The 25343-nt window shown below is 47.3% G+C and overlaps 1 protein-coding gene across 1 annotated transcript in view; it reads left to right on the forward strand.

Moving 5' to 3' along the window:
• The window catches only part of LOC147022487 (unconventional myosin-X-like), a 304547-nt gene extending 284780 nt beyond the window's left edge, over positions 1-19767 (forward strand). The window contains exons 38-41 of the mRNA XM_085893432.1: positions 11626-11869; positions 12950-13215; positions 14473-14664; positions 18523-19767. Coding sequence (XP_085749558.1) covers positions 11626-11869; positions 12950-13215; positions 14473-14664; positions 18523-18615 — 795 coding nt within the window. The 3' untranslated portion in view covers positions 18616-19767. The remainder of the gene's footprint in view (positions 1-11625; positions 11870-12949; positions 13216-14472; positions 14665-18522) is intronic.
• The last annotated feature ends 5576 nt before the right edge of the window (positions 19768-25343 follow it).

Consider the following 25343-nt stretch of genomic DNA (forward strand, 5'->3'; position numbering starts at 1 on the left):
TATATATATATATATATATATATATATATATATATATATATATGTTGTTGTTGTTCGTCTTTCGGCTGCTCCCGTTCGGGGTCGCCACAGTGAATCATCCGTTATGATCCGCATACTGATTTGGCACAGGTTTTACGCCGGATGCCCTTCCTGACGCAACCCTGGTCGCCTCTTACGACACAGGGATAAGGATTGGGTTTCGCCATGATTCCGGGATGCCCTACACCCTCTTATAGCGTGGTCCAGCGCATAGCTCCCGTCCTCAAGCGATCCTCCAACCCAAGCCTCCGAGTAGCCGGATTACAGGCGCACGCCACTACGCCTGGTATATATATATATATATATATATATATATATATATATATATATATATATATATATATATATATATATATATATATATATATATATATATATATAAATATATATATATATATATATATATATATGTATATATATTGTTGTTGTTGACGAAATTCTCAAACCACCATTCAGGTCCCGTAGGTGAGATATCTCTGTAAGTATATGTGTAGTTAGCCCAAACCCGTTGTTTGGAGGGAATAAATGTCATTCATTCGGGCTGCGACCCTTTTGGATAGCCGTTTTTCTTTTACTATCTTTATTTTGGACCAACCGCCATTACTACCACCACAACCACCACCAACCGCATCTCGACAACCACAGCCACCTTCTCCAGAACCGTCTTCACAACATCCACCTTCTCCACAACCGCTTTCACACACCAACCACCAACCGCAACGCCGCTTCACAACAACAGCAACGCCAACAGCCACGACCTTTACCGTCACAACTCGCCCTCGCAACCATCGCATCACCGCCATTCCCGCGCCGCTTGTGGGCACCGATACTGGACTCGTACAGGGCGCGCACCGAGCAGCGGGTGCAAAAACACCAGCCTTTCCGAGAAATCGGATCAAGAATGATTCACGCCCACTTCTGTTCCGTCCTATCAGCAAGCGTGGGGCGATTTGGCCCCGCCTCCAGGCGCGTCGGAGTATAATCGCTATATGCAGATTTGCGGATCAAGAATGATTCACGCCCACTTTTCCTCCGTCCAATGGGGGAGCGTGGCTCTGCCCCCGAGCCGTTCCTGATCCAAAAATCTGCATATAATTTCTCCTGTCGGACTATAAAGCGCCGATCGCGGGGCGAATTTGAGAGAGTGGAGAAGAGAAAAGAGTTGGAGAGTTGTGGCGGCGGCGAAATCAGTCGAGAGAGTGTCTGTCGGGGTCCGGAGAGGCTGGAGAAGCCAAAAAGCTTTGTGGAGGTCTGCGCTCGTGTCAGAGTCGGGGAGCTGCGGAGAGGGGAGGCCGGGAACGCGGTCGAGGTCGCAGTGGAGTCGCTCGTCGCGAGACCCAAGCCAGCCAGATATCCTCTTTCCCCCGAGCATCAACAACCCCCCCTGTTTCCCCCCGCGCTGAGATAGTGCGAAAAGGGGGGGTCCCGTTCCCACCCCATTCCAGGCAGTGCCAACGAGGCCCGCAGAGTCGGGGCGCCGCCGCCATTTTGCGGCTCATCACCAGACGGGTAGGCTTGACGCGGTCTCGGCCCCAGGCCCGTCTGCCCCCTTATCGTTGAGGGTGGCCCCTTTTTTCTTTTGCTTTGGAGTATATGTGTTGTCGGCGCCGTCTGTGAAGTAAAACTGTGTAAGTGTTGCCGTGTGCTCGCGTAGTCGGTAGTAGATCTGCATTGTGTTTCTTTTGTTGCAATTGCTTTTGGTGCGTAATTGTTGTTTCTTCTTTTGTTACATTTGCTTTTGGTGCATAATTGTATATGTGTGCTTTCCGTTTGCCACGGAATAAATGTGCTTTATGTTGAACTGTTTCTCCCGTTTTGCTTCGTCTTTTCTCTAATTGAATCTCCATCTTACTTGTGATATACACAACCCCATGTCTTACTTTGTGATACAAACACAAACGAAATAAAAGGCATGAACAAGAAAATGAACGAAGTGAAAACAAAAATGGATACAAACACAAACGAAATAAAAGGCATGAACGAAAATATGGAAACAAACGCACTCAAAATGAAGGAAGAAATGAAAGAGCTGCGGGGTGAGACGCAGAACATGGGCCGAAGCCTGCAGGCGGGCATGAAGGCCGTTCCCAGGGAGTTTAAAATGGCGACTCCACGTGTGGGAGCGAACGAGCTGGGAGGGAGTGCAACGGCTGTCGGGCCCTCGGTGGAGGCTGGTAAGGAGAAAATAATTTGGGGGACGTGTTGGGCGAGAAGAGTGACGGTGACCGAGAGGGAAAAACTAATTGGGGTGACGGAGACGTGCACGAGGGAGATAACAAGGGAAGAGACGGAAATAATAGTTGAGACAAGGGAGGTAAAGGGTGAAGAGGTGACTGAGTTGGCAGAGACACGGGAGATGGGAACGATAGAGGGAAGACTACACGATGAAGACGGGGATAGAGATGCACACACACACACACACGGAGGTAGTGGAAGACAATGGGGGTGAGCTGGTGGACTGGGTGGAGACCCAGTGCGAGCAGCGGGATGGCCTCCTCCAGGAACGAGGGGAGGGAGTATGCCCCCTTGAAGCGAGTCACGACCAGGTGGGTTCGGTCGTGTCGAGCGAGTTCGGGGGGAGGAGTGCTGCGAACGGGTGCACGGAGAGCTTGGGGGGTATAGAGGCCCCGGAGACCCTTGTGGGGACACGAATCCCCAGTGTGGTTGTCCCGGTGTGTGTGGTGTCGAGGTGTGTGTTCACGAGTGTGGCGAAATGCGTGCTGCAACGCACGCATAGCGCGGGTGCAAGGGCGTGTGTGAGAGCGACCGGGTGGGTGACAACGACCCCGTGTGCGGAAGCGACCCCGTGTGTGAGTGGTGTGGTGGTAAGTGTGCAGAAGATCGTGCGTCCCAGCACGCCGTGTGTGGATGAGGCACCGCGAGCGAGTGCCCCCGCGTGTGTGAGTAGTATGGTTTGTGTGAGGGAAATGGCACGAGTGAGTGAAAGGCCGCGAGTGAGTGGAGCCACGTGTGCAAGGGTAATGGCATGCGTGAGTGAGCGGCCGAGTGTGAGAGAGACAGCGTGTGCAAGGTCGCTGTGTGTGAGGGAGATGTCGGTGGGCATGTGTGAACATGCAGCCGCGTCTCCCGGGGTGAATGTAATGGAATGGTGTAAGAGCGTCGTAACACGCAGGTGTGCGTGGGTTGAATGGCGACGACGACGGCGACAGAGGGACAAAAGCCGAGTAGCAGCTGCAGCTGTTTCGGGAACCGTGCCGGGTTCACCCAGCAGCGAGCGCGAGGTCCGTGCTGTGCAACGCACGAGGCCCCCACGTGCTCGCTTGCGAGAGTGAAGTCCCGGTCCGGAAACGCAAGCGGTGGATTTGCCGATCCCGCGGACGGACAAAGTTTAGGCAGGATTATGGATTTAGACCGGACGGGTTCTCCACACGATCGTGTGTGTTAAGCTCCAACGGGCAAAGCACATGTGTTCGCGTGGGGAACCCCTCGAGACGTGGGGCTTGTTTTTTTTTTTAATGCGCACGGTGACGTCATGGCTGCACGTGGGGTTGGAATCCGGCAGGAGGGGTATCCCTGCCGGATGGTACCGTCCAAGGAGGGACGAGGTACACGTGCAGCTGCATGACGTCACGGGCAGGTGCAAAGTGCGCGAGCTGTGAGTTACCGCGCTGGTGCTGCGCAATTAGAAAAAAAAAAAAAACAGCAAGCCTCGCTTTTGGGTGAACAGGATTCCCGGGCAAGGGGTGGAAGACCCCCTTACCAGGGCACAGGATGGAAACTAGTTAGGGGGAAGGGTTTGCTTAGCTAGACCGACTTCATGGGGCAGGGGTAAGTCCTCATGGAGTCCGTGGAATGGATGAGTTAGAGGGATTGTAGCGAGATTTAGGTTGGGAAATTGATTAATGGGATTATTTGGAGACAGTGACAGACTTGTGGATGTGTAGCGGGGATGTAGCTTAGCTACATAGTGTTAAATGGAACGTGCTATAGTATAATGGACGACGTGGGAGCACGAGTCAGTTAGGGGATGTAGTTAGAAGGATGGCAGAGTTCAGTGGTGAGTGTGTTGAAGAGTTGTTGGTGAGTGAAGTGGAAGCATGTGCTTGGTGAGTGAGTGAGGCCAGCGGGTCTGTGTGAGTGGAGCGAATGGGGAATGCATGGTGCGATGACTGATTGGGAGGAGGAGAGACTCCCGCCCAAGGGACCCCGGGGTCAGTGTAGAGTGAGTTAGGGGGTAAGTTAAATTGAAAAATGGAGGTCGTTTTGTTGTTGGTGTGAATGTAGGCTCGAAACCCATTTGGAGGGGTGCAGGAGCCCTGTTGACGGGCTGGGAGCGTGGCTGCGAAAGGTGAGTATCGTTGAGTGGGTACCCCGGGCACCAGGCTAGTCAGCCGTAGTAGGCCAAGGGCCCATGGGTGGCCGGGATAGCGTAGTGGGCACGGGTGCGTCTGCTTGGTGCGGGGGCCCGGGGCGCCATTAGCCGCGTGGGCAGTGTTGTGGGCACGGGTGACCCTCGGAAAGGGGCCTGGGAAGCCAGCCTGCCACGTGTGCGTTTCAGGGGAGGTGCCATGGGGGGCACTCTCCGGTGTTTAGGTAGCTGGTAGGCTAGGAGGCAGTGTAGTGCCCGGGGGTGCCATAGCTGGAGATTCGGCAGAGGGTCGTGCCTGCCAAAGGGAGCCACGCGTCCCAGCCATGTGACCGTGTGAGGGCACGGAAAGAAAATTGGGGGGCAAGGCCCGAAATTGTGAGGACACCAACACAGGCGATGGGAATCTGGGTTGTTAGAACCAATAGTTTAAGCGAGAGGCGCTTGTTGAAAGCCCCGGGGTAGTTTAACAGTTAAATGGTTAGGGTAGATAGGAAGTGTACCCCTCCGCACCATCCATCCCCTCGCTCTCGTTGTGGGCCGCTGGACCCACTTTGGTTTAGATCGCTGAAGTCTGGGGAGGCCATTCTGAGGCTTCGTTGGGCCTCGACACAGGACGCTAGCTCTCCCTTGTTCCCCTCCGGGAAGGGAACGTAGGGGTTGGGAGTAGGCTAGGTGACAGGATAGGTTAGCCGAACAAGGACAGTACAGGGGGTTAGGGGACGATTTATAGTGGGGAAGTAAAAATAAAAAAACAAGTTGGGGCTAAATTGGGGTTTGACAAATTAAGGGAGTGGGTATAGACAGTGACAGGCAAAGGCGATAGGTTGGGAGGGAGACCGTAGGGTAGGTCCGAGCCCGCCTTCCGAGTGGCCAGCACCACCGCACTCCCTCCACCAACCTCCACTGAACGGCAAAGGCTGGCCAGCTTCATCTGCTGGCTGCGTTGCTGCAAGGCAAAGGCCGGCCCACTTCATCGGCAGCTGTTGTTTTGCTGCAAGGCCTGTGCCGGCTGGATCGTCTGCAGCTGCTGTGCTGCAAGGCCTGTGCCGGTCGGATTGTCTGCAGCTGCTGTGCTTCGAGGCCTGTGCCGGCCAGTTCGTCTGCCGGCTGTGCTTGCCTGCAGCGGCCTGGTTCTGCAGGCTGTGTTTGCCTGCTGCCTTTGCCATGCCATGCCCACTGCCCCTGTTCACCAGCCCCGTTCAATTTTTGATTTCCCCCCCCCCCCTGTTCATTTCCATGTGCGCCAGAATCAAGGCAACAGTTTGCAAGGTGCGAGAACTGCCCTGTTGGCAGCTACAACACGGGCCTGCAGTGGCGGCCCGTGCACCGTGTTTGTGTCCATCCATCCATCCGTTGTGTTCATTGCGTGTGCTACTTGAGCTGGCACGGAGACTGCGTTTGTGCAGCCCATGCACCGTTGTGGTTCACTGGGTTCATTTCAAAAGGGGAGGCCTACGACTGCATGTGAGCAGCCGGCCACGTTCCCTGTCACCTGCATTGTTTGAGCCAGAGACTGCATGCGAGCAGCCTGGCTCCCTGCTAACTGCTTTCTTTTTGCAGAGTTCATTGATCCTGGGCCATGGTTTCATGTAAAATTTGTAAGTTAAGATGTACTGTAAATATGAGTGTGCCCCCGGCATGTCTGTCTTAGCGCCGGCAATTTTATTTAAGTCGTCCGTGTGAGTGAGTTTGTTTAGGTAGTTACTCAGCCCTCAGGTTATTTATTTTGGGGACACGAATACCATGAATGTCGCACTCAGGGATCCGTAGGTAAAATGTACTAGGGGAGAACTACACATGATGGCACACGAAAATTTGACGACTCGGGACGAGTCTGTAAAAAGGGGAGGGGGTAGTGTTGTGGTTGACGAAATTCGCAAACCACCATTCAGGTCCCATAGGTGAGATATCTCTGTAAGTATATGTGTAGTTAGCCCAAACCCGTTGTTTAGAGGGAATAAATGTCATTCATTCGGGCTGCGACGCTTTTAGATAGCCGTTTTTCTTTTACTGTCTTTATTTTGGACCAACCGCCATTACTACCACCACAACCACCACCAACCGCATCTCGACAACCACAGCCACCTTCTCCAGAACCGCCTTCACAACATCCACCTTCTCCACAACCGCTTTCACACACCAACCACCAACCGCAACGCCGCTTCACAACAACAGCAACGCCAACAGCCACGACCTTTACCGTCACAACTCGCCCTCGCAACCATCGCATCACCGCCATTCCCGCGCAGCTTGTGGGCACCGATACTGGACTCGTACAGGGCGCGCACCGAGCAGCGGGTGCAAAAACACCAGCCTTTCCGAGAAATCGGATCAAGAATGATTCACGCCTACTTCTGTTCCGTCCTATCAGCAAGCGTGGGGCGATTTGGCCCCGCCTCCAGGCGCGTCGGAGTATAATCGCTATATGCAGATTCGCGGATCAAGAATGATTCACGCCCACTTTTCCTCCGTCCAATGGGGGAGCGTGGCTCCGCCCCCGAGCCGTTCCTGATCCTGATCAAAAATCTGCATATGATTTCTCCTGTCGGACTATAAAGCGCCGAGCGCGGGGCGAATTTGAGAGAGTGGAGAAGAGAAAAGAGTTGGAGAGTTGTGGCGGCGGCGAAATCAGTCGAGAGAGTGTCTGTCGGGGTCCGGAGAAGCTGGAGAAGCCAAGAAGCTTTGTGGAGGTCTGCGCTCGTGTCAGAGTCGGGGAGCTGCGGAGAGGGGAGGCCGGGAACGCGGTCGAGGTCGCAGTGGAGTCGCTCGTCGCGAGACCCAAGCCAGCCAGATATCCTCTTTCCCCCGAGCATCAACAACCCCCCCCCCTGTTTGCCCCCGCGCTGAGATAGTGTGAGAAGGGGGCCCCGTTCCCACCCCATTCCAGGCAGTGCCAGCGAGGCCCGCGGAGTTGGGGCGCCGCCGCCATTTTGCGGCTCATCACCAGACGGGTAGGCTCGACGCGGTCTCGGCCCCAGGCCCGTCTGCCCCTTATCGTTGAGGGTGGCCCCTTTTTTCTTTTGCTTTGGAGTATATGTGTTGTCGGCGCCGTCTGTGAAGTAAAACTGTGTAAGTGTTGCCGTTTTCTCGCGTAGTCGGTAGTAGATCTGCATTGTGTTTCTTTTGTTGCAATTGCTTTTGGTGCGTAATTGTTGTTTCTTCTTTTGTTACATTTGCTTTTGGTGCATAATTGTGGTAATTGTATATGTGTGCTTTCCGTTTGCCGCGGAATAAATGTGCTTTATGTTGAACTGTTTCTCCCGTTTCGCTTCGTCTTTTCTCTAATTGAATCTCCATCTTACTTCACGTAAAGGGTTGGTCGTGGGCTAAATACGCACGATAATTAATCGGAACCGTCGAGGTTGACGATAACACCGCTCGGTTATCCCGATAGTACGGAACGGGTCACTTAAAGTGGCCCGTGTCCGAAGTCGACCTGCGGCGAGGTGCGATCGCCCGGTCTACCCTCCGTGTGGGTACTTAGGTAGGTCGAATTTGGCGAACAACCCTATCCCACGCGGGGGGCCGATTGGCACGATCGTGGTGAGGCCGAAAGGCCCACCCGTGACTAGTTCCCGGCGTTAGTCCGAGAGGGTCACGACGGGATTGTCCGTCCGGTGGGCGACGTGCCGCGATTCGAGTTACGTGGCCGTTCGCACGCCGGCGGGCGCGAATACCGCAACAATATATATATATATATATATATATATATATATATATATATATATATATATATATATATATATATATATATATATATATATATATATATATATATATATCTTCTTCTTCTTTCGGCTGCTCCCGTTTGGGGTCACCACAGCGGATCATCCGTATGATCCGCATAGTGATTTGGCACATGTTTTATGCCGGATGCCCTTCCTGACGCAACCCTGGTTGTATTGCCTCTTAAGACACAGGGATATGGTACACCTATTTTAACCGGGGTATACACCGACCCAGTACACTGGTACTCATTTCGCCGACCTCGGAAGGATGACAGGCTGAGTCAACCCCCTGGTGTATTAATTCAGTGGCCCAACGGGGCTTGAACTCAGGACCTTTTGGATCCCAAGCCGCTGCCCTAACCACTGTGCCAACAGGATATATATATATATATATATATATATATATACATATACATACATACATACATACATACATACATACATACATACATACATACATACATACATACATACATACATACATACATACATACATACATACATACATACATATACATACACAGTTCCACAAAACAATAACAATAATAACAAAAAATAAATTGTTTCAATAACAAAAAAAGGTTCCATGTTTCCATGCGTGACTGGAAGGAGGTTGAGAGAGGTGTATAAGAAATTTGAAAAATGGCTGCGTGCGCCAGCTGGTTCTCGTTGACTTGAAAAAGTTTGTGGTTGACAAGCGAAACGTTTCGTGATGCTGACCTTGTTCTTCCTGTTTGTATCAAAATAGGAGAGTCGGGTGGAGATTTATTTATTGGTTGGCTGTTCCTTCGTTTTATTACCTCCACCACCAAAGGTGAAGGAGGTTGTTTTCACCCCTCTCTGTCTCTTTGTTTGTCTGTTTATCGCCGACATGTCACAATTTTAAACCGATCTTCACGAAACTTCACCACATGGTAGAGTTTGTCAAAACGAACACGCCTATTGTTTTTGAGGTCGAAAGGTCAACAGAGGCCAAAGGTCAACAACTGAGGTGAGATTTCTAAAATCCTCCATTCCATCCGATTGACTTGAAATTTAAAGAGATTTTATATTTCTGGTCACTGAATTCAACCAGGCAATTATTTTTGAGGTTAACATAGACCAAAAGGTCAACATCGACCCAAGGTCAACAACTATGGTAGTATTTCTAAAATCCTCAATTTTTATCCGATTGACTTGAAATTTGAAGAGGATTTGCATATCAGGTCACTGAATTTAACCATCACCATCACCCTGAGCAAGTGGTTTGTTCTCCATCACTCTGAGCGAGCGGTTCATGCTCTGTCATTCTAGCGAGTTGTTGTGAAATAACACCCGATTTTTAAGCCGTTTACCATATTAACATGATTTCTAAATTACTGAGCCAAATTTTTTTTCAACCCATCACACACAGCTGTTTATAAAGATTAATGTTTGTGAACATATCCCTGAAATATCGATATAAATGTAACGTTGTTTTTTTCGGTGAAAGCTACTCAAGGTTTCTGGGTTGTGCCGACATCAGCCGTGTGTGTGTGTGTGTGTGTGTGTGTGTGTGTGTGTGTGTGTGTGTGTGTGTGTGTGTGTGTGTTTTCAGAAAGCATATATATATATATATATATATATATATATATATATATATATATATATATATATATATATATATATATATATATATATCTATCTCCCTCTCTCCCCCTCTCTCTCTATCCCATCCTTGCTCTACCGCCTTTGAATACAGTGCAGCACCCTCCTCCCACACCTCTCTCACTCTTCCCTTCTTCTCTGTCTCTTTCTCTCTCTGCACATATCTGAATGGTGGGTATATCCGGGCAGGGTTTGCCTCTAGACGTGTCCAGGCAGGGTTTGTCTGTGGACGTGTTTGTCTCCAGCCAGCTTGGCTCCAGATGCATCTGGGTGATGTTTGTATCTGGACACATCTGGGCGGTGTTTGTCTCTGGACGTGTCCAGGCAGTGTTTGTATCTGGACACGTCTGGGCGGTGTTTGTCTCTGGACGTGTCTGAGCGGTAAGTAACGCTCCACAGCACGTCTGCCTTCTCTTCCTCTTACCTCACACTGTCTTCCCTTCCCCCACTTCTCCTTGATCCCCCACCCCTCCTCTCTCTCTGCTCTCTCTCCCTCACTCCCTTTCCCTCTTCCCCCCTCTTTTTCTCCCTCCCCCCATTCGTATTCCCATCAGTGAGGCGACGGATGGTATTTGCTAGGACATATATATATATATATATATATATATATATATATATATATATATATATATATATATATATATACATATATACATATATATATATATATATATATATATATTGCGTGCCCAGACTAGGAAACGAACCCAGGTCCTCTGGTGAACCGTACCAATGCTCTGCTATCTGTGCGACCCACCGGCAAAGCGTGCAATTCTTCCACATTTCGAAATGCCACTCTCTTTCCCCCTGCTGCTTCCGGGACACTCACTGCCATCTAAAGTAGCAGTGACAGCCTTGCCACGAGAAGGTCTTCCCCCTGTGTGGAGACAGGTCCATGTCTGTTATCAATCACCATTAGGGGGCATAGAAATGCAATTATAAATGAACAGGAAACAAACATTATAAGTATATGTGGAAAAATTACGTGCCCAGACCGGGAATCGAACCCAAGTTCTCCGGTGAACCGAACCAGTGCTCTGCCATCTGAGCTTTTCAAGATCTATCTAAATTTTCATCCTAATTCTTCAAGATCTACAAAGATGGAAAATTCAGCGATGGGCGAACAATAGAAAATAACTTGAAGCAACACAGCAGTGCAGTAGAAATGTCTATCCGTATTACGGTATCGGTACTCGTGCACACGTGATGCATTTTCTGAGCAGGTGCACCTTGCGGTACGTGCTCACTCCAACTGATTAAATCCATCACATCGTGAACAAGCCCATACCAGTCTCTTGTATTAAACACTGCCCACCAGCGCTATCTTGATTTAAGAGATAACAACTTATTGTCCTCCCCGTCCTCCACCCGTCGACGTACAGAATTCTACGAGTGTAAACCTAGGCCGCGCGTTGTCAATGCCAACCTGACATCATCAGTTTGGTGTGTTTTTGTGGTGTATCGATTTTTAAAATGCGATTAAAAAAATTTGTAGTAATGGTGAGGGTGAAATACCCAAGAGAGATGTTGCTTTCTCCCGACGGAATCATTGTAATTGCTTCAGCCGTCATTGTGCTCGGCCCGATGACATTTATCAACATTATGAGGACGAACAATTCGACGTTTTTGTGATCTCTCGATCTGGTACTTTAGCGATGTATTTTGGCGTATTTTTCATCATTACCAGTTAGGAAACCATTCGAGAATAAAAGGTGTGCCATTTAAATGTTTATGACTTCACTCAATCGTAGTTTTTATGTTTATCCTGTCATACACATTTGAACAGTATCCATTTTTTCCCGTGCAATCTCTTCATGTGGAGTACTATAATCGTACTCCATGAGATGAAGGATTTATACGTGATTGTCCTACATTGTCCTCATCTTGCTTTTGTCCCTTTAGGCACATGAGGAAGTTATTCGAGGCCATTTCCCTGCCAGTGAGGAGAACTTACAGTGGCTTGCTGCTTTGAGATTACAATTTGTCCATGGTAACTGTCCTCCCACTGGTTTTGATGGTACAGAGCTTTCCTTGGCAGATGTGTACCCAACTGTTCAGCACGTTGGCCAGCCATCATCCCTGGCTGATGAGAGTCTGCTCTCAGAGTCCTCTTCCAAGTGTCCCCCCTCAGAAAAGGAAGACCGAGGTAGGATGTGGTGTCTTTTGTATGTGTTATGAGTTGGGGATGCATCAGAGACATGACATGGGTATGGCGGTTGGACGCAACACGGTATGGAACACGCCGGTGGGACATGACACAGTACGGACACGATGGTGGGACACAAAACAGTACAGACATGATGGTGGGACACGACACAGCACAAACACGTCACAGACATGACCAGTGGGACATGACGCAGTACGGACACGATGGTGGGACACGACATGGACAAGACATAGCATGGGCACGACGGTGGGACACGATACGGCACGACCACAGACACAAATTAAGTCCTGGGAAAGTATGAAACGGGAAAATCCTGTAACATACAGGACACCTGGTCAGCCTGTGATGGTAAGACAAAGCATTCATCGCCCATTTTGTCGGTGGTGTCCATGCTGTGTCTGTGCCGTGTCCATGCCCGTGTTTTTGCTGGAGTAATACAACAGATTTATGAATTAATGCAAAATCCCTTATAAATCATCAATTGAACAGAAAAGCCAAACCCACCAATCTGTAGTGAACATGTGACCGGCGTTTTCATCTTCACCAACACCTCCATTGTCACCATCTTCGTCTGACTCACTCACATAATGCTTGAAACGATACAGCTCCATAATCCCCCCTAAAAGCGTTTCCATCACTAATTTTGTTTCCAATAGTTTCATCAAAATCCCACTGATCAGTTTCAACACACTGAGAAGCATCAGAGTTGCTAATGACTGTGGAATCAGTATCGTAATCCCAGCTCGACATTCACTGTTTCTCGATGTAAACCGCCATTTGGATCAAGGTGTGATGTCACTGGGGAAAATCGAAAATCGACACTTTCGGGCTTCTTTTTGTGATTGGCAAAAATCACAAAAAAAAAAAAAAGCACTTTGTGATTGGCAAAAAAAGATGCAAACATTTTTTCCCTTCAAATTAGCCTGTGATTAATGGTTTTTAATGATTTTCAGAAAGCGAAACCAACATTGCGTTTGGGTTCCAGTTTAAGGTGCAAAGCTCAGTAGTTCAGGTTTTCTACTTTTGTTAACAGAACCGTTTCCCTCGTGCTTTGAGCAGTTAGGCGAGCGAACAAGAGCAACCTGAGGACGGGCCTACTGCGGCGCAGCCTGCGTGCTGCCGGCTCCCTGTCACTGCGTCTCCGGCGCCGAGACAGCGAACCCGGAATGGAGAGTAGACCACACGACGAGCCTCTGCTCCCCCGAGTGGGGCTCCTGGATAAATGGCGGCAACTGCAGGGATTGGACCCACAAGATGCCTCTCGCAAATACATGCAGCTGATTTGCAGGTGGTCTGGCTATGGTTCCACCATCTTTGATGTGCTGGTGAGTGGTGTTTGACCTTTTCAGTATTATGAACCGCAGCTTGCTCTTTGTGGTTATTGATTGCATTTCTTTCCAGACTACAATGAGCTGCAAACATTTTGTTTGATATTCAAATGGCATTGTGACTAATCCAGTGAAACGTCAAAGAAGAAAAAAAAACCAATCGTTATTCCCAGTACTTCAATTTAAATCGAAGTACAAGTCTTTCATTTGTTTTTGTCATCGTTTGTAGACGTTGTTTCTCTGGCCAAGCGAGTGAATCCATTCCTTGTGCAGAAACGTAACAATTGGAAAGGTAGTGTGCATCCATACCGTACCTCTTAACTATTATGGAGCCTGTGAACACGTGAACTGCAACAGCACTTGTTGCAAAGGTTATAACCAATCGGAATGCCTCTCACCCATCCACCTCGTTTAGGCATTCATTATATGGCCCAGTGAACGAGATTTCTGATCATATTCTTCTTCTTCTTCTTCTTCTTCTTGCGTATGGCAGCTTGGCTGCTGGATAGGCATCATTTTGTTTGATGCGACTATGCCGCTGATGCTGTGCCTCTATTACCAGTACACTGGTGCTCATTTCGCCGACTTCAGAAGGATGATAGGCTGAGTCAACCCCACCTGGTGTCAATTCAGTGGCCAACGGAGCTTTAACTCAGGATCCTAAGATCCCAAGCCAGCCACCCTAACCACCAAGCCAACACCATGTTTAGATTTATGATTAAAAGCTGAGAAAAAAAAACATGTTAGAGTTAAAATGGAAATTCTGACTTCATTGCCATCTGTGAAGGCCACAGCACTGCCCATTCCAAAACCTAGTGTTACTCGCCACTCTGATAACTCGTGTCAGTCGAAAGGCCTACGTGGCACGTCGGTTCACAAAACAATTAAGACGTGCTATTTGGATGTAATCCCTCACGAGACGACTTGCCAGCTCAAGGTGAGCCGGAAGTGCGTCTGTGAAGTCGATCCCTTCCCGATACAGATACGTCTGATTGCTGCAGATACCGATACATCTGATGAATCATGTGGTTACCAGTATGGTGGCAAGCACTGCATTTAATAATGGGCGATTCTGCGTCTTTAACAGACTGCAACGAAGCTGGAAGTTGCGTTTGAACATATATATATATATATATATATATATATATATATATATATATATATATATATATATATATATATATATATATATATATATATATATATAAATGTTAATTTTACTGCATCTTTACTCTTATCTGAAATGGTGTGCAGAGCACCGACAGCCGGATACCCAGAGAACTTTGGCTCGGTGTCAGTGCTGAGGCCGTGTCCATCTATCTACGTGGAGAAAAGGTCCCGAGAGATAGCCTACAGTATGAGCGTATCGCCTCCTTTGGTGTTCCCAGCAACAAGCTCTACCGCCTGCAGGTGGACAACCGCGAACTACTGTTTAAGACGACACAGGTTCGAATACACCACAGCAGCACTCTCGAATGCACCGTGATTGGAAACATTTCAGGGATATGTTGAGTTTTCGTTCCTCTCACGATAACTGGCTTTTCAGAAACCCATCGTTTTAATCTGCAGATATCTTAATTTGTGTCTGTCACAGTATATTTATCAATTCGGGTGAATATTAATTTATTTATCACGAGCAAGTAACCCATCCTCACAGACACACAGGTTAATGCCAACACTTCTCTGATGTGTGTAGTTTTGATGCAGAGAATGTGTGCATTTTATTATCTACAAGCAAATAGCACCCGTCGCTTTGCTGATGAGGACACAGATGGGGAGTGAGGGTGGGGGAAGAGGGGGGTGAGGGGTGGAGGGAGAGTGAGGTGATGGGGGGGGAGAAAGAGGAGAGGGAGAGAGAGAGAGGAGGGAGGGGGAGAGAGAGAGAGGAGGGAGGTGGAGAGAGGGAGGGATAGAGAGAGAGAGAGAAAGGAGGGAGGGAGAGTGAGGCGGGGGGGGGAGGAGGTGGTGGAGGGAAGAGGAAGGGAAGGCAGATGTGCGGTGGAGCATTAACTGGATTCATACTGTCTCATCAAAATGATTCTGCATAGAATAACAGTAAAAATGGAAACAAAATAATGTCTGAATTCCATTTTCTACCGGTCACACTATAATACCAACCAGAGACAAACATCTCTTGGACACGTCCAGAGATAAACTCCCGTCCAGACAAAAAAACTGCACAGACACGTTCGGAGACAAACACCGCCTGGAGGCATCCGGAGCCAAGCTGTCTGGAGACAAACACCACTCAGACACGTCCGGACATAAACACCGCCTGGGGTTGCCCCCCAAAATACGTATTTGTTTTCTTCTCCAAAACTCCACATGCAATTCCGATGAAACTTGACCACAACCTTCATCACCGTGTATGCACCAAAGTTTGTTAATGGCATTAAAAAAAAATCTGACCATAAGGGGGTCTATGGGGGTTGCCCCCCTCCACATAGGTATTTGGTTTTTTTCTCAAAAACGACACAATTCTGATTAAACTTAACTGCAACCTTCATCACCCCTGATGTACCGAGCTGTTTACACGGGACAGTGAATATGGATGCGTGAGGAGAGCTAGGATTAGCTCAAGAGAAGGCAGAAGAGGATAGGAATAAGGCAGTTTACCGACGGGCATTGAGAATCTTCGAGGATAGGTGCAATCCTTTCGAGAAGTATGACAATATCACACTTGTCCGGAGTTGCACTCTCGAAGGACTCGTATCATTGGCTGCTGAATCTGATGTAAGATGACCTCGATGACCTGCTGAGAGTGAGAGAGGAATGGCTTGTTTTGCTTCAGCAGTTTATTTGAGCATTGCAGGTGGTGATGGAGGAAAAGCCTTAAAAGATAGAATGATAACTCTATCAGGATGCCATCATTGACAATTTAGGTTAATACAAACTTCAGGGTGGTACTACAATGTATTCTACAATTTACGACAGTTGAAGATTAAATATATTACTCATACAATCAGCTTGCAATTGAATAATTCCAATTAGCTATCTTCCATTATTAATTCCTTTGTTAACAAATAAAAAATATGATTGTTCACCATTAAATATGTTGTCGTGAATAAACAAGTGGACATTCCAAGATCACTAATGATTCAATTAAATTAAATTAAAAGGCAAAAAGAAAGGTAAAAAAACATTCAATTGAATTAAAGAAACATATCACACAGTAAGAGGGCCAATCCCACACTCACCCCCAGGCAATGACATTGTCACAACAGCAACAGTTCAGCTCCACGGGTATAGGGAGATGATGGACTGGTCCCCTGTGGCTCGTTTAATCTCACTTACATATTAATCCATAACAAACTTAAACAAAATCACCCTTGTGGAAAATAATACAACACGGACAAGGGGGGTGACTACTCTTAACACTTACCTGTAAGCCACAATCCCTACACTATGTTCAATTCAGCTATTAGCTCGGCTTTCGGTCAATTTTAACCCAAATATCTTCGGTCTTGCACTACAATGGAATACAATGGTATGCGAGGATTCCTGCATCGATAGCTCATACATTCACCAAGGCTAATCGATCGTCAAGGAACCTAGACAGTTTATAGCCATATTGGATTGAACGAAAATCTTAAAAAAAAAAAAAAAAATTCTGTTGAACCGCTTCATCAATCGACGTGAAACTTCAAAACGATGATCTAGTAGTGATGGGGGATAAATGTTTTAAATTTCAACTTGATCGGACACATGGTCTCGCAGACAAAATTATTTAATTTTTTTAATCTGGGTTCTTTTTTCTTTTTTGAATAAGGTTCACTTGGCTGCACCTGGATGGGTTTGAGAGTAGAGGAGCAGCAGCTGAAATGTGAATCCTATCCAGGTTCCTCCTGATGACTTAATCTTTGCTTTTCTTTGTGTTCGGATTCCTTCTGATTACTTCAAAGCAGGAATGTACCTATTTAGTCTTGCAATTGATTTGAATTTAATTTATTTTAATCCCATTCTAAATTCAACTGTATAATAATAAACGTCATGGGTCAGGGTCAGGTGTCCGATCAAAGCGGGACGTCTTGGTACCCGGTCATCACTGCCAGCAGTTATAAAGTGGCAGTTCTAGTTATGTCTCTTATTAATTATGTAACACACCAGTACACAAACACCACACAAAATAAACTACACAAACACCGCACAAAACAAGTCCTGGCGAGGGTCTGCAATCTCTGATTGCTCTTCTTCTTGTTTGTTTGTGTTTTCCAGCGGCGCTTTAGTAAACGCAAACTTCAAGTCCTGATTCCTCTCCCTTCAATCTGTCAGGATGTGATTTTTGCTCGTAACTTGTAATACCCATCCCCACCAGGAGCAGCATTACACGATACAGATTTACACAGAGAGAATGGGGGTCCTACCCCAACTCTGAATCCTGGAGGCTATTCATTATTTTTAACCCCCCTGAAACCACAGGAGGCACACACATCGAGTACAACCACCCGTTTTCAACTTATTCCGTCCAGTGGTTCAGGAGTGCAGAGAAGTTCATTCATTTTGTCATTGCTGGGCATGCAGCTATGCCGCTGATGCAGTTCCCCCTGTAGATTAGAACATGAATTTGTAATTTGTTCAGAGTATCGGCGATAGCTTGCCTACTCTTCGTGGAGGACATCGTGGGATCTTTTTATGTTCACCAAGTAATGCCGGCGGACGGGACGCCAGGTAACATGCATCCGAGGTTTGACACATTATTTCTGAGGCATCACCCTGCCTGTCAAATACCATGATGACATTTATAGCTGTGTCGGGATTCAAACCCAGGCTAGACGACTCAGAGGTGAGTATGCGTTCCTCTCGGCCGTACTGCCAGTCTTGCACAGAAGTAAAACACACAGACACGTCTCAAATCTATAATACAGTTGGGTATTAAAATGCTTAAACGGGACGGGCTTGAATTGCGCACGTGCATTCACCCCAAATTTGTCGTGCAAAAGTATTTTCCAACGTCGAAGGTCAATGTGACAAAATCTTTAAATTCTTCACCAAATCGATACAAAGAGATGAAATGCAGACACTTCGAGCGAGTTTAACGAGTCCTGTGACTTATGACACACACCTCGCATGGAACAGAAGTCCTGATGTAAATCCATCACCTAAGTGCCACAGAACCTTTTCATACATTTACCTGTACTGATGGTTTTACTGGAAGGGGATGGTGTATTAGATGTGCAGACACACCTCGGTACTCGCACAACCCTCGAACACAACTTTGAATGCAGTCCTGCTCAAACATTCATGCATGCACCAAATATACACCTTTACCTGAACCTCACACTTTCATGTTTTTTGTCGTTTCAGGGGGAGGAAATAAACAAGCTTATAAATGCATACATTAACACGATCGTGAAGAACCGCTCCTTCTGTTCTGGGACTTCAGCGAGTACTGGCTGAGTTACTTGTGAATAAGCCGCAGCCAAGAAGGCAAAAAGCAAACTGGCGATGCAGCTTCACACCTTGTGCCACCTTCACACCTTCACACCTTCACGCAAATTGTGCCAACAGGTTGCTCGAGAGGCTGGCAAGTCCTCTGCAACTGCCTTTACTCCAGCAGCTGATTGTATTACTTTTTGTGTATTGTATATGACAAGGATTTCCAAGAGTTGAACATTTTGAGACCTGCTGCAGTTAAGCCAAACGATAGCACGGCCTTGGCCGGACGAGCTGTTACATGCCGTTCCGTCCTTGTCGGCGCGACCCGACCCCTACTGCTACTTGCGACGCTGTAGAGCAGTGCGGTGTTCAGAAATTGTGAGGTGTACACAATGGAGGAGATATATCTGTCACTCTGACTCTGATGCAATTGAATCGGATTGGGAGAGGTGAGGCGTCGGTACCACTCTTGTGCGCATTGATGGTAATGGCGATGCGGTGCGATGTTCGAGTTATACACGCCTTATCAAACAGAGATCGTTTCCTCGCATCAACTATGAGCTTCCTTGGGGTGATGCTCGAACCTCCGCCATGTACCCAAGTGCTCAGCTCATCAGACGGCGTGACTTGCTGCTGGCAGCGCTAATGTAGCCAGAGTATTTTTATATGAAGTGTTTGTTTTGTAAAGTTTGGAGTACATAATAAGTTGAACGGTGGGATATATTTTATTTAAAATAGGTTTCCTAAAGTGCAATGCTTTGTAGAGAAATACTGTAGTAAGTGTTGCCATGTAAATGAGACATTGTAAGGTTTTATAAACGAATGTACAACATTTACTTGCACTGCTCCACGCATTACCTGTGGGACGACTTTTGGGATAAACCTCTTAGCCTTTAAGAGTTGTGGCTTCAAAGGGAAGGAATCCTCAAACTGAAAGTACTTACTTGAAAACCTGAAGGCCTTGATTCCATTTCAACGCAGGAAGTAAAAAGCTGGATGTTTTGCAAAATTCCTTTGTTTTTATTTTTTATTTTCTTTTGTTTTGCAAATTAATGTATCCATTTGAGCTCCTTTGATAAATTGCAACAAACATTTTATACTGTCAAAGTTTCTTGTTGTAAGTTTGAGCAGTAATTGTTTTCAATAAAAAAACTTTCTGTGTTGTTATTTGAACCGTTTATCCATTGCTCCACCTTGATGATGACTCCGGCTCGGAGCGTATGCGGAACGTCGATATCGTTCCAACGGCCCGAGTCTGCCTGAACCATAATGTTGTGTTTGTCCATTAATTAAATAATGCTCTTATACACCTTGAACCATACTGTTAGAAACATATATAGTTGTGAATTTGGAAAGGACCCTGGGGAGATACATCCATCACATAAAAGAACCTTGGAGTTTAGCCGCCGCTGGGATGAATGAGGAGTCGGAGCCGCTGGGATTCCGGGTTTTTGGGGTCAAAACTAAGATCCAGGCTTTCAATGACATCTTGAATGCTGCTGTCCTCTCTGTGTCTATTTGTGGTGAGGATGTTGAGGTCGTGGAGAGATTCACTTACCTTGGCAGTGATATTCATGTCTGCTGGCTGTGAGTCAGAGGTCAATCGACGTCTGGGTCGGGCCTGGGGAGTCATGGATTCACTGGATCATGGGGTGTGGCACTGCCGGTGCCTGTGCGGGAGGACGAAAGTCCGAGTCATCAGGTCCTTGGTGCTTCCAGTCTTGCTCTATGGATGCGAGACTTGGACTCTGACCAAGGATCTGAGACGGAGACTTAATTCCTTTGGTACCAGGTCTCTTCGGAGAATCCTTGGCGATCGCTGGTCGGATTTTGTGTCCAACGAGCGGTTGCTGAGAGAGACTTGGATGAGATTTGTTACCTGCATAGTCCGTGAGTGTCAGAGCATGGTCCCTATCTGAGGTAACTATGTCACCAGAAAGGTAACGTGAGAGTTTGGCACAGGGACCCTTCCAGAGTTAGTCACCTTCGATGGTGTCCGTGCTTGCTTGGCAATCCGTCAAGTTGTGGAGTTATCCGTGGATTTTTGTCTTCAGGGTCAAAGGTCAGAAAGCGGGTCCGAGAGAGGTCGATCGTGACCCGGCGATGTACTTGTAACATTTGGTGTCTGGTAGTTCGACCTTTTGGATCCCATGACTCTGTAAGAATTGGAGTCAGGATTGTACAAATTCTAAATTTGATAAAGGAGCAGAGCAAGGGTGAAATTTAATAATAATCGTGCAGCTATATCTAACCAAGACGAGTAGGTCCAGGTGGGCTCATGAGGAAACTGCATGCCAGAATGAAAATTTATTGGTGGGAGCAGTAGGGGATGCAGTGGAGGTGCCGAGCGTGGTCAATGACCCTCACCCCCATCCCCCAAAAAGACACATCCCTGTTAGAATCCACACTGCAGGACAGCAGGTCGGCCTTGCTGACATAGCCAAGCATGGACCGGTTGGCAATGATGCTTAAGCAGATGATAGCAAAAATGGAGTTGGGCCAAAGACGCTTGGAAAATGGAGGCAGGACAAAAGGCAATGGACAAATAAATTGATGCGAGACTGGCTGAGGTTAAGACTGAGGAAAAGGTGATGGGCAATGATTATGGCATTGCGGATCAAAGCTGAACGGGTAGAGGGGAATGAGGTGAGGTGGTGCGTGAGTGGTATTAGGGATGAGATGGTGCTGAGCCAGGCCAGAGTGATGAATAAAATAAATGAAATTAAGACGAAAGTAAAAGGACTGACGGAGGGGCAGAAATAATTAAAAGAACAAATCTAGAAAAATACCGAGACATAAAGGAACTAAAAACATCCCAGAAAGAAACCAACGGGGAACTAATGGTGATATATATATATATATATATATATATATATATATATATATATATATATATATATATATATATATATATATATATATATATAAAATGTAAGGCGAGACATGACAACTTAAGGATATTCAGAGTTCCCTGACTACACTAATATATGGGGATTCAGAGTTCACCTACGACGCTCTAACCAATGGGGATTCAGAGTTCACCTACGACGCTCTAACCTATGGGGATTCAGAGTTCACCGACTACACTCTAACCTATGGGGATTCACAGTTCACCTACTACACTCTAACCTATGGGGATTCAGAGTTCACCTACTACACTCTAACCTATGGGGATTCAGAGTTCACCTACTACACTCTAACCTATGGGGATTCAGAGTTCACCTACTACACTCTAACCTATGGGGATTCAGAGTTCACCTACTACACTCTAACCTATGGGGATTCACAGTTCACCTACTACACTCTAACCTATGGGGATTCACAGTTCACCTACTACACTCTAACCTATGGGGATTCAGAGTTCACCGACTACACTCTAACCAATGGGGATTCAGAGTTCACCGACTACACTCTAACCTATGGGGATTCAGAGTTCACCGACTACACTCTAACCTATGGGGATTCAGAGTTCACCGACTACACTCTAACCTATGGGGATTCAGAGTTCACCGACTACACTCTAACCTATGGGGATTCACAGTTCACCGACTACACTCTAACCTATGGGGATTCAGAGTTCACCGACTACACTCTAACCTATGGGGATTCACAGTTCACCTACTACACTCTAACCAATGGGGATTCAGAGTTCACCTACTACACTCTAACCAATGGGGATTCAGAGTTCACCGACTACACTCTAACTTATGGGGATTCAGAGTTCACCGACTACACTCTAACCTATGGGGATTCACAGTTCACCTACTACACTCTAACCTATGGGGATTCAGAGTTCACCGACTACACTCTAACCTATGGGGATTCAGAGTTCACCGACTACACTCTAACCTATGGGGATTCACAGTTCACCTACTACACTCTAACCTATGGGGATTCAGAGTTCATCTCCAACACTAACTATTTGGGATTCAGAGTTCACCAACTACATTGTAACTATTGGTGATTCATATTTCATGAACTACACTAAAATTCAGATTTCACTAAAAGGACGGAGGAGCTCCTTGTGAGCCAGTGATCATCCATATCTAGTGCTCAACTGTGTCTGCGGACGTCCTCCTGCAGTTGGGTTACTTCTTATTAGGAGGTTGGTGGCAGGATTTGCACTCCCGCCACTGTAAAACCCTTCATTCCGCAAAACACAAAAAAAATCTGAAAACCCACTCCGTGGGAGTACCTCCTGTGCAGCTTCCCTTCGCAGGGCAGCTCACCGGATGACGGGATTGGGGCAAAGCCTTCGGGACCCCCAATCTTTGATGATAGGAGGGAAATCACGGGGTAACATCCCTGGGTCAGATTGCGGGAGAGTGTGTCGGAGTGGTGCTGAGGTGTCGTCCACCAGATGGCGGTCTCCTTGGGTTAACCTGAGGCGGTCCCTTCGGGTGGGTGCCTGGAATGTCCTATCCCGAAGAGAGGATGATCACCCGTCTCTGTCATCATCTGAGCTCAAGCGTTTGGACATCGGTATTGCAGCTCTCTCTGAGGTTCAGAGATCGGATTGTGGCGAGATCATGGTGGGTGGTTCATGGTTTCAGTGCCCACAAGCTCATCGCTGGACTTGATATTCCAACGCTGGCGCCCCTCCCCTCCCTTCCACTCCCATCCCTTCCCCTCCCATCACTTCCCTTCCCCTCCCTTCTCCTCCCCTCCCCTCCCTTCCCCTCTCCTCCCTTTTCATCTCTACCCTCCCCTCCCTTTTCATCTCCACCCTCCCCTCCCTTCCCTTCCCCTCCCCTCCCACACCCTCTCACTTTATCAATACCTCACGGAGAATGATCGACTTGATTGACTCAAGTAGCCCACGGCATTATGGGTAAAGTTTGTGTGAAATCACCGGCAACAACAACCGTCACTCCACTCATGGACGAACTGTTTTGAAGAAGAAGATTTTGAAAGAATGTTCACCTTTAATCCAACATGGCGGCAAATCCTCACTCCGCGTGAAGTCTCGAAAGTGAGGGTTCGTGAGGATGTCAATATATCTGGTGTTCACAATGTGATTTATAGAATTTCTTTATATACAATGTTTCTTGTTACATTTTTTGCGTCAAATGCACCTTCTGAGGTCGTCAGCATGTGCAGAAGAGGGTTTTACATTGAAGAAGCTGTTTTCTCGAAGTGGCATGACACCTCTCAGCGGTGACGGTCTGTCGACGACGGACGTGATGACGTCATGGCGTCATGTCGCCTCTCAGCGGTGACGTCACACGTCGCCATGCAAACGAATGTAAAAATTAGAAAATCGACAAAAATTCCCAAACGTGTCCATGTGGCGTGATCTCACATCGCCCATTCCGTTCATTAGACCACAGAGAACCCGCTTGCCGAAAGTGGTGATAATCCGTCCGGCAGTTTCGGAGGAGAAACGTCCACAAAATATGGCTCACCGTATTAATATAATGGCGGCCAAACCTCGTCACAAATGATTTCACTTCAAAAAATAAAATGTATGTGTTTTGCACCAAGTGCAGAGTCGATCATAACCTGTCAAGAATGAAATCGTGTTCGGATTTTGGAGAAGAGTTATTTTTTTTAAGTTTGTGTTTCAATCCAAGCCGGTTGCCATGGTGATTGCCAACATCAAAAGTCGGTAACGACGTGTCGCCGACATTTCTCCCATTCGCCGACATTTCCTGTGAACCTTCAACTTCATCGCAGCGGCGGCGCCGACGTTACAGGTTTTCCACAAATATTCGGCGGTTTAAACAGTTTATCCGTTTCTTTCACCCGAACTCATTCTTTACCTCATTCGTTATTCATTCGGTTGTGCGCGTTCATTTCATAATTCGTGCACAAGAAGGGCATGTTTCATTCCTAGTGTGGAGTCGACGGCGGAACGACCTCGTTCTTCAGTCAAGGCGTTGAGTTCCACGGACCGGGGACCCGTGTGCGAGTCGCTCCTCACGGAACTTCGTCTCGGACGTCGAGCGTTCGGAGCCTGAGGGAGCAGCGAATTCAAGAAGGTACCAAGGAGTCCTGACTCAACACGGAGCGTCCATCTTCTCCGGTCTATAATTAGAGCAATGTGTGTCTGTGACCGCTGTTTCTCGACAACCACTGGTCCGATCTAATTGAAACTTGCCAGATATATTGCTGGGAACCTGTGGATGTGCCTTTTCAAGGTTTGATATTAATCGGACAAGTGGTTCCCAAGTTATGGCCATTTATTTACCAACCAATGACAGGACACGGTGCTATGACGTCACGATTGACGTCACATTGTTTTTTTTTTTTTCACGGACGGATACGTACTCGTAATAATGCAAATAGCGACAACAATAGGACAGCAAGCATTTGTATGATTGATCCCCGAATTACAAACACGAACCTCGATTGAAATTCTCAATTTAAACCGTTTATCTAATTCTTCCACCTGAACTCGTTCTTTACCTCATTCGTTATTCATTCAGTTGTGCGCATTAATTTCAGAATTCGTGCACAATCGTCTGTGCCAAGGGCGTTGTTTCATTCATTGTGTGGAATCGGCGGCGGAACGACCTCGTTCTTCAGTCAAGGCGTTGAGTTCCACGGACCGGGGACCCGTGTGCGAGTCGCTCCTCACGGAACTTCGTCTCGGACGTCGAGCGTTCAGAGCCTGTTTTGAAGAAGAAGGTCTGTGATTGACCTCCGCCATCGAAGATCGGAGGTGACTGTTTTCACCCCTTTCTGTTTGTTTGTTTGTTTGTTAACAGTATTACGGAAAAACTCCTTGACGGATTTCGACGAAACTT

This window comes from Eptatretus burgeri, chromosome 8 (genome assembly GCF_056783735.1).
Source record: "Eptatretus burgeri isolate ZD-2024b chromosome 8, Ebu_testis_v1, whole genome shotgun sequence".
NCBI classification, from domain to species: Eukaryota; Metazoa; Chordata; class Myxini; order Myxiniformes; family Myxinidae; genus Eptatretus; species Eptatretus burgeri.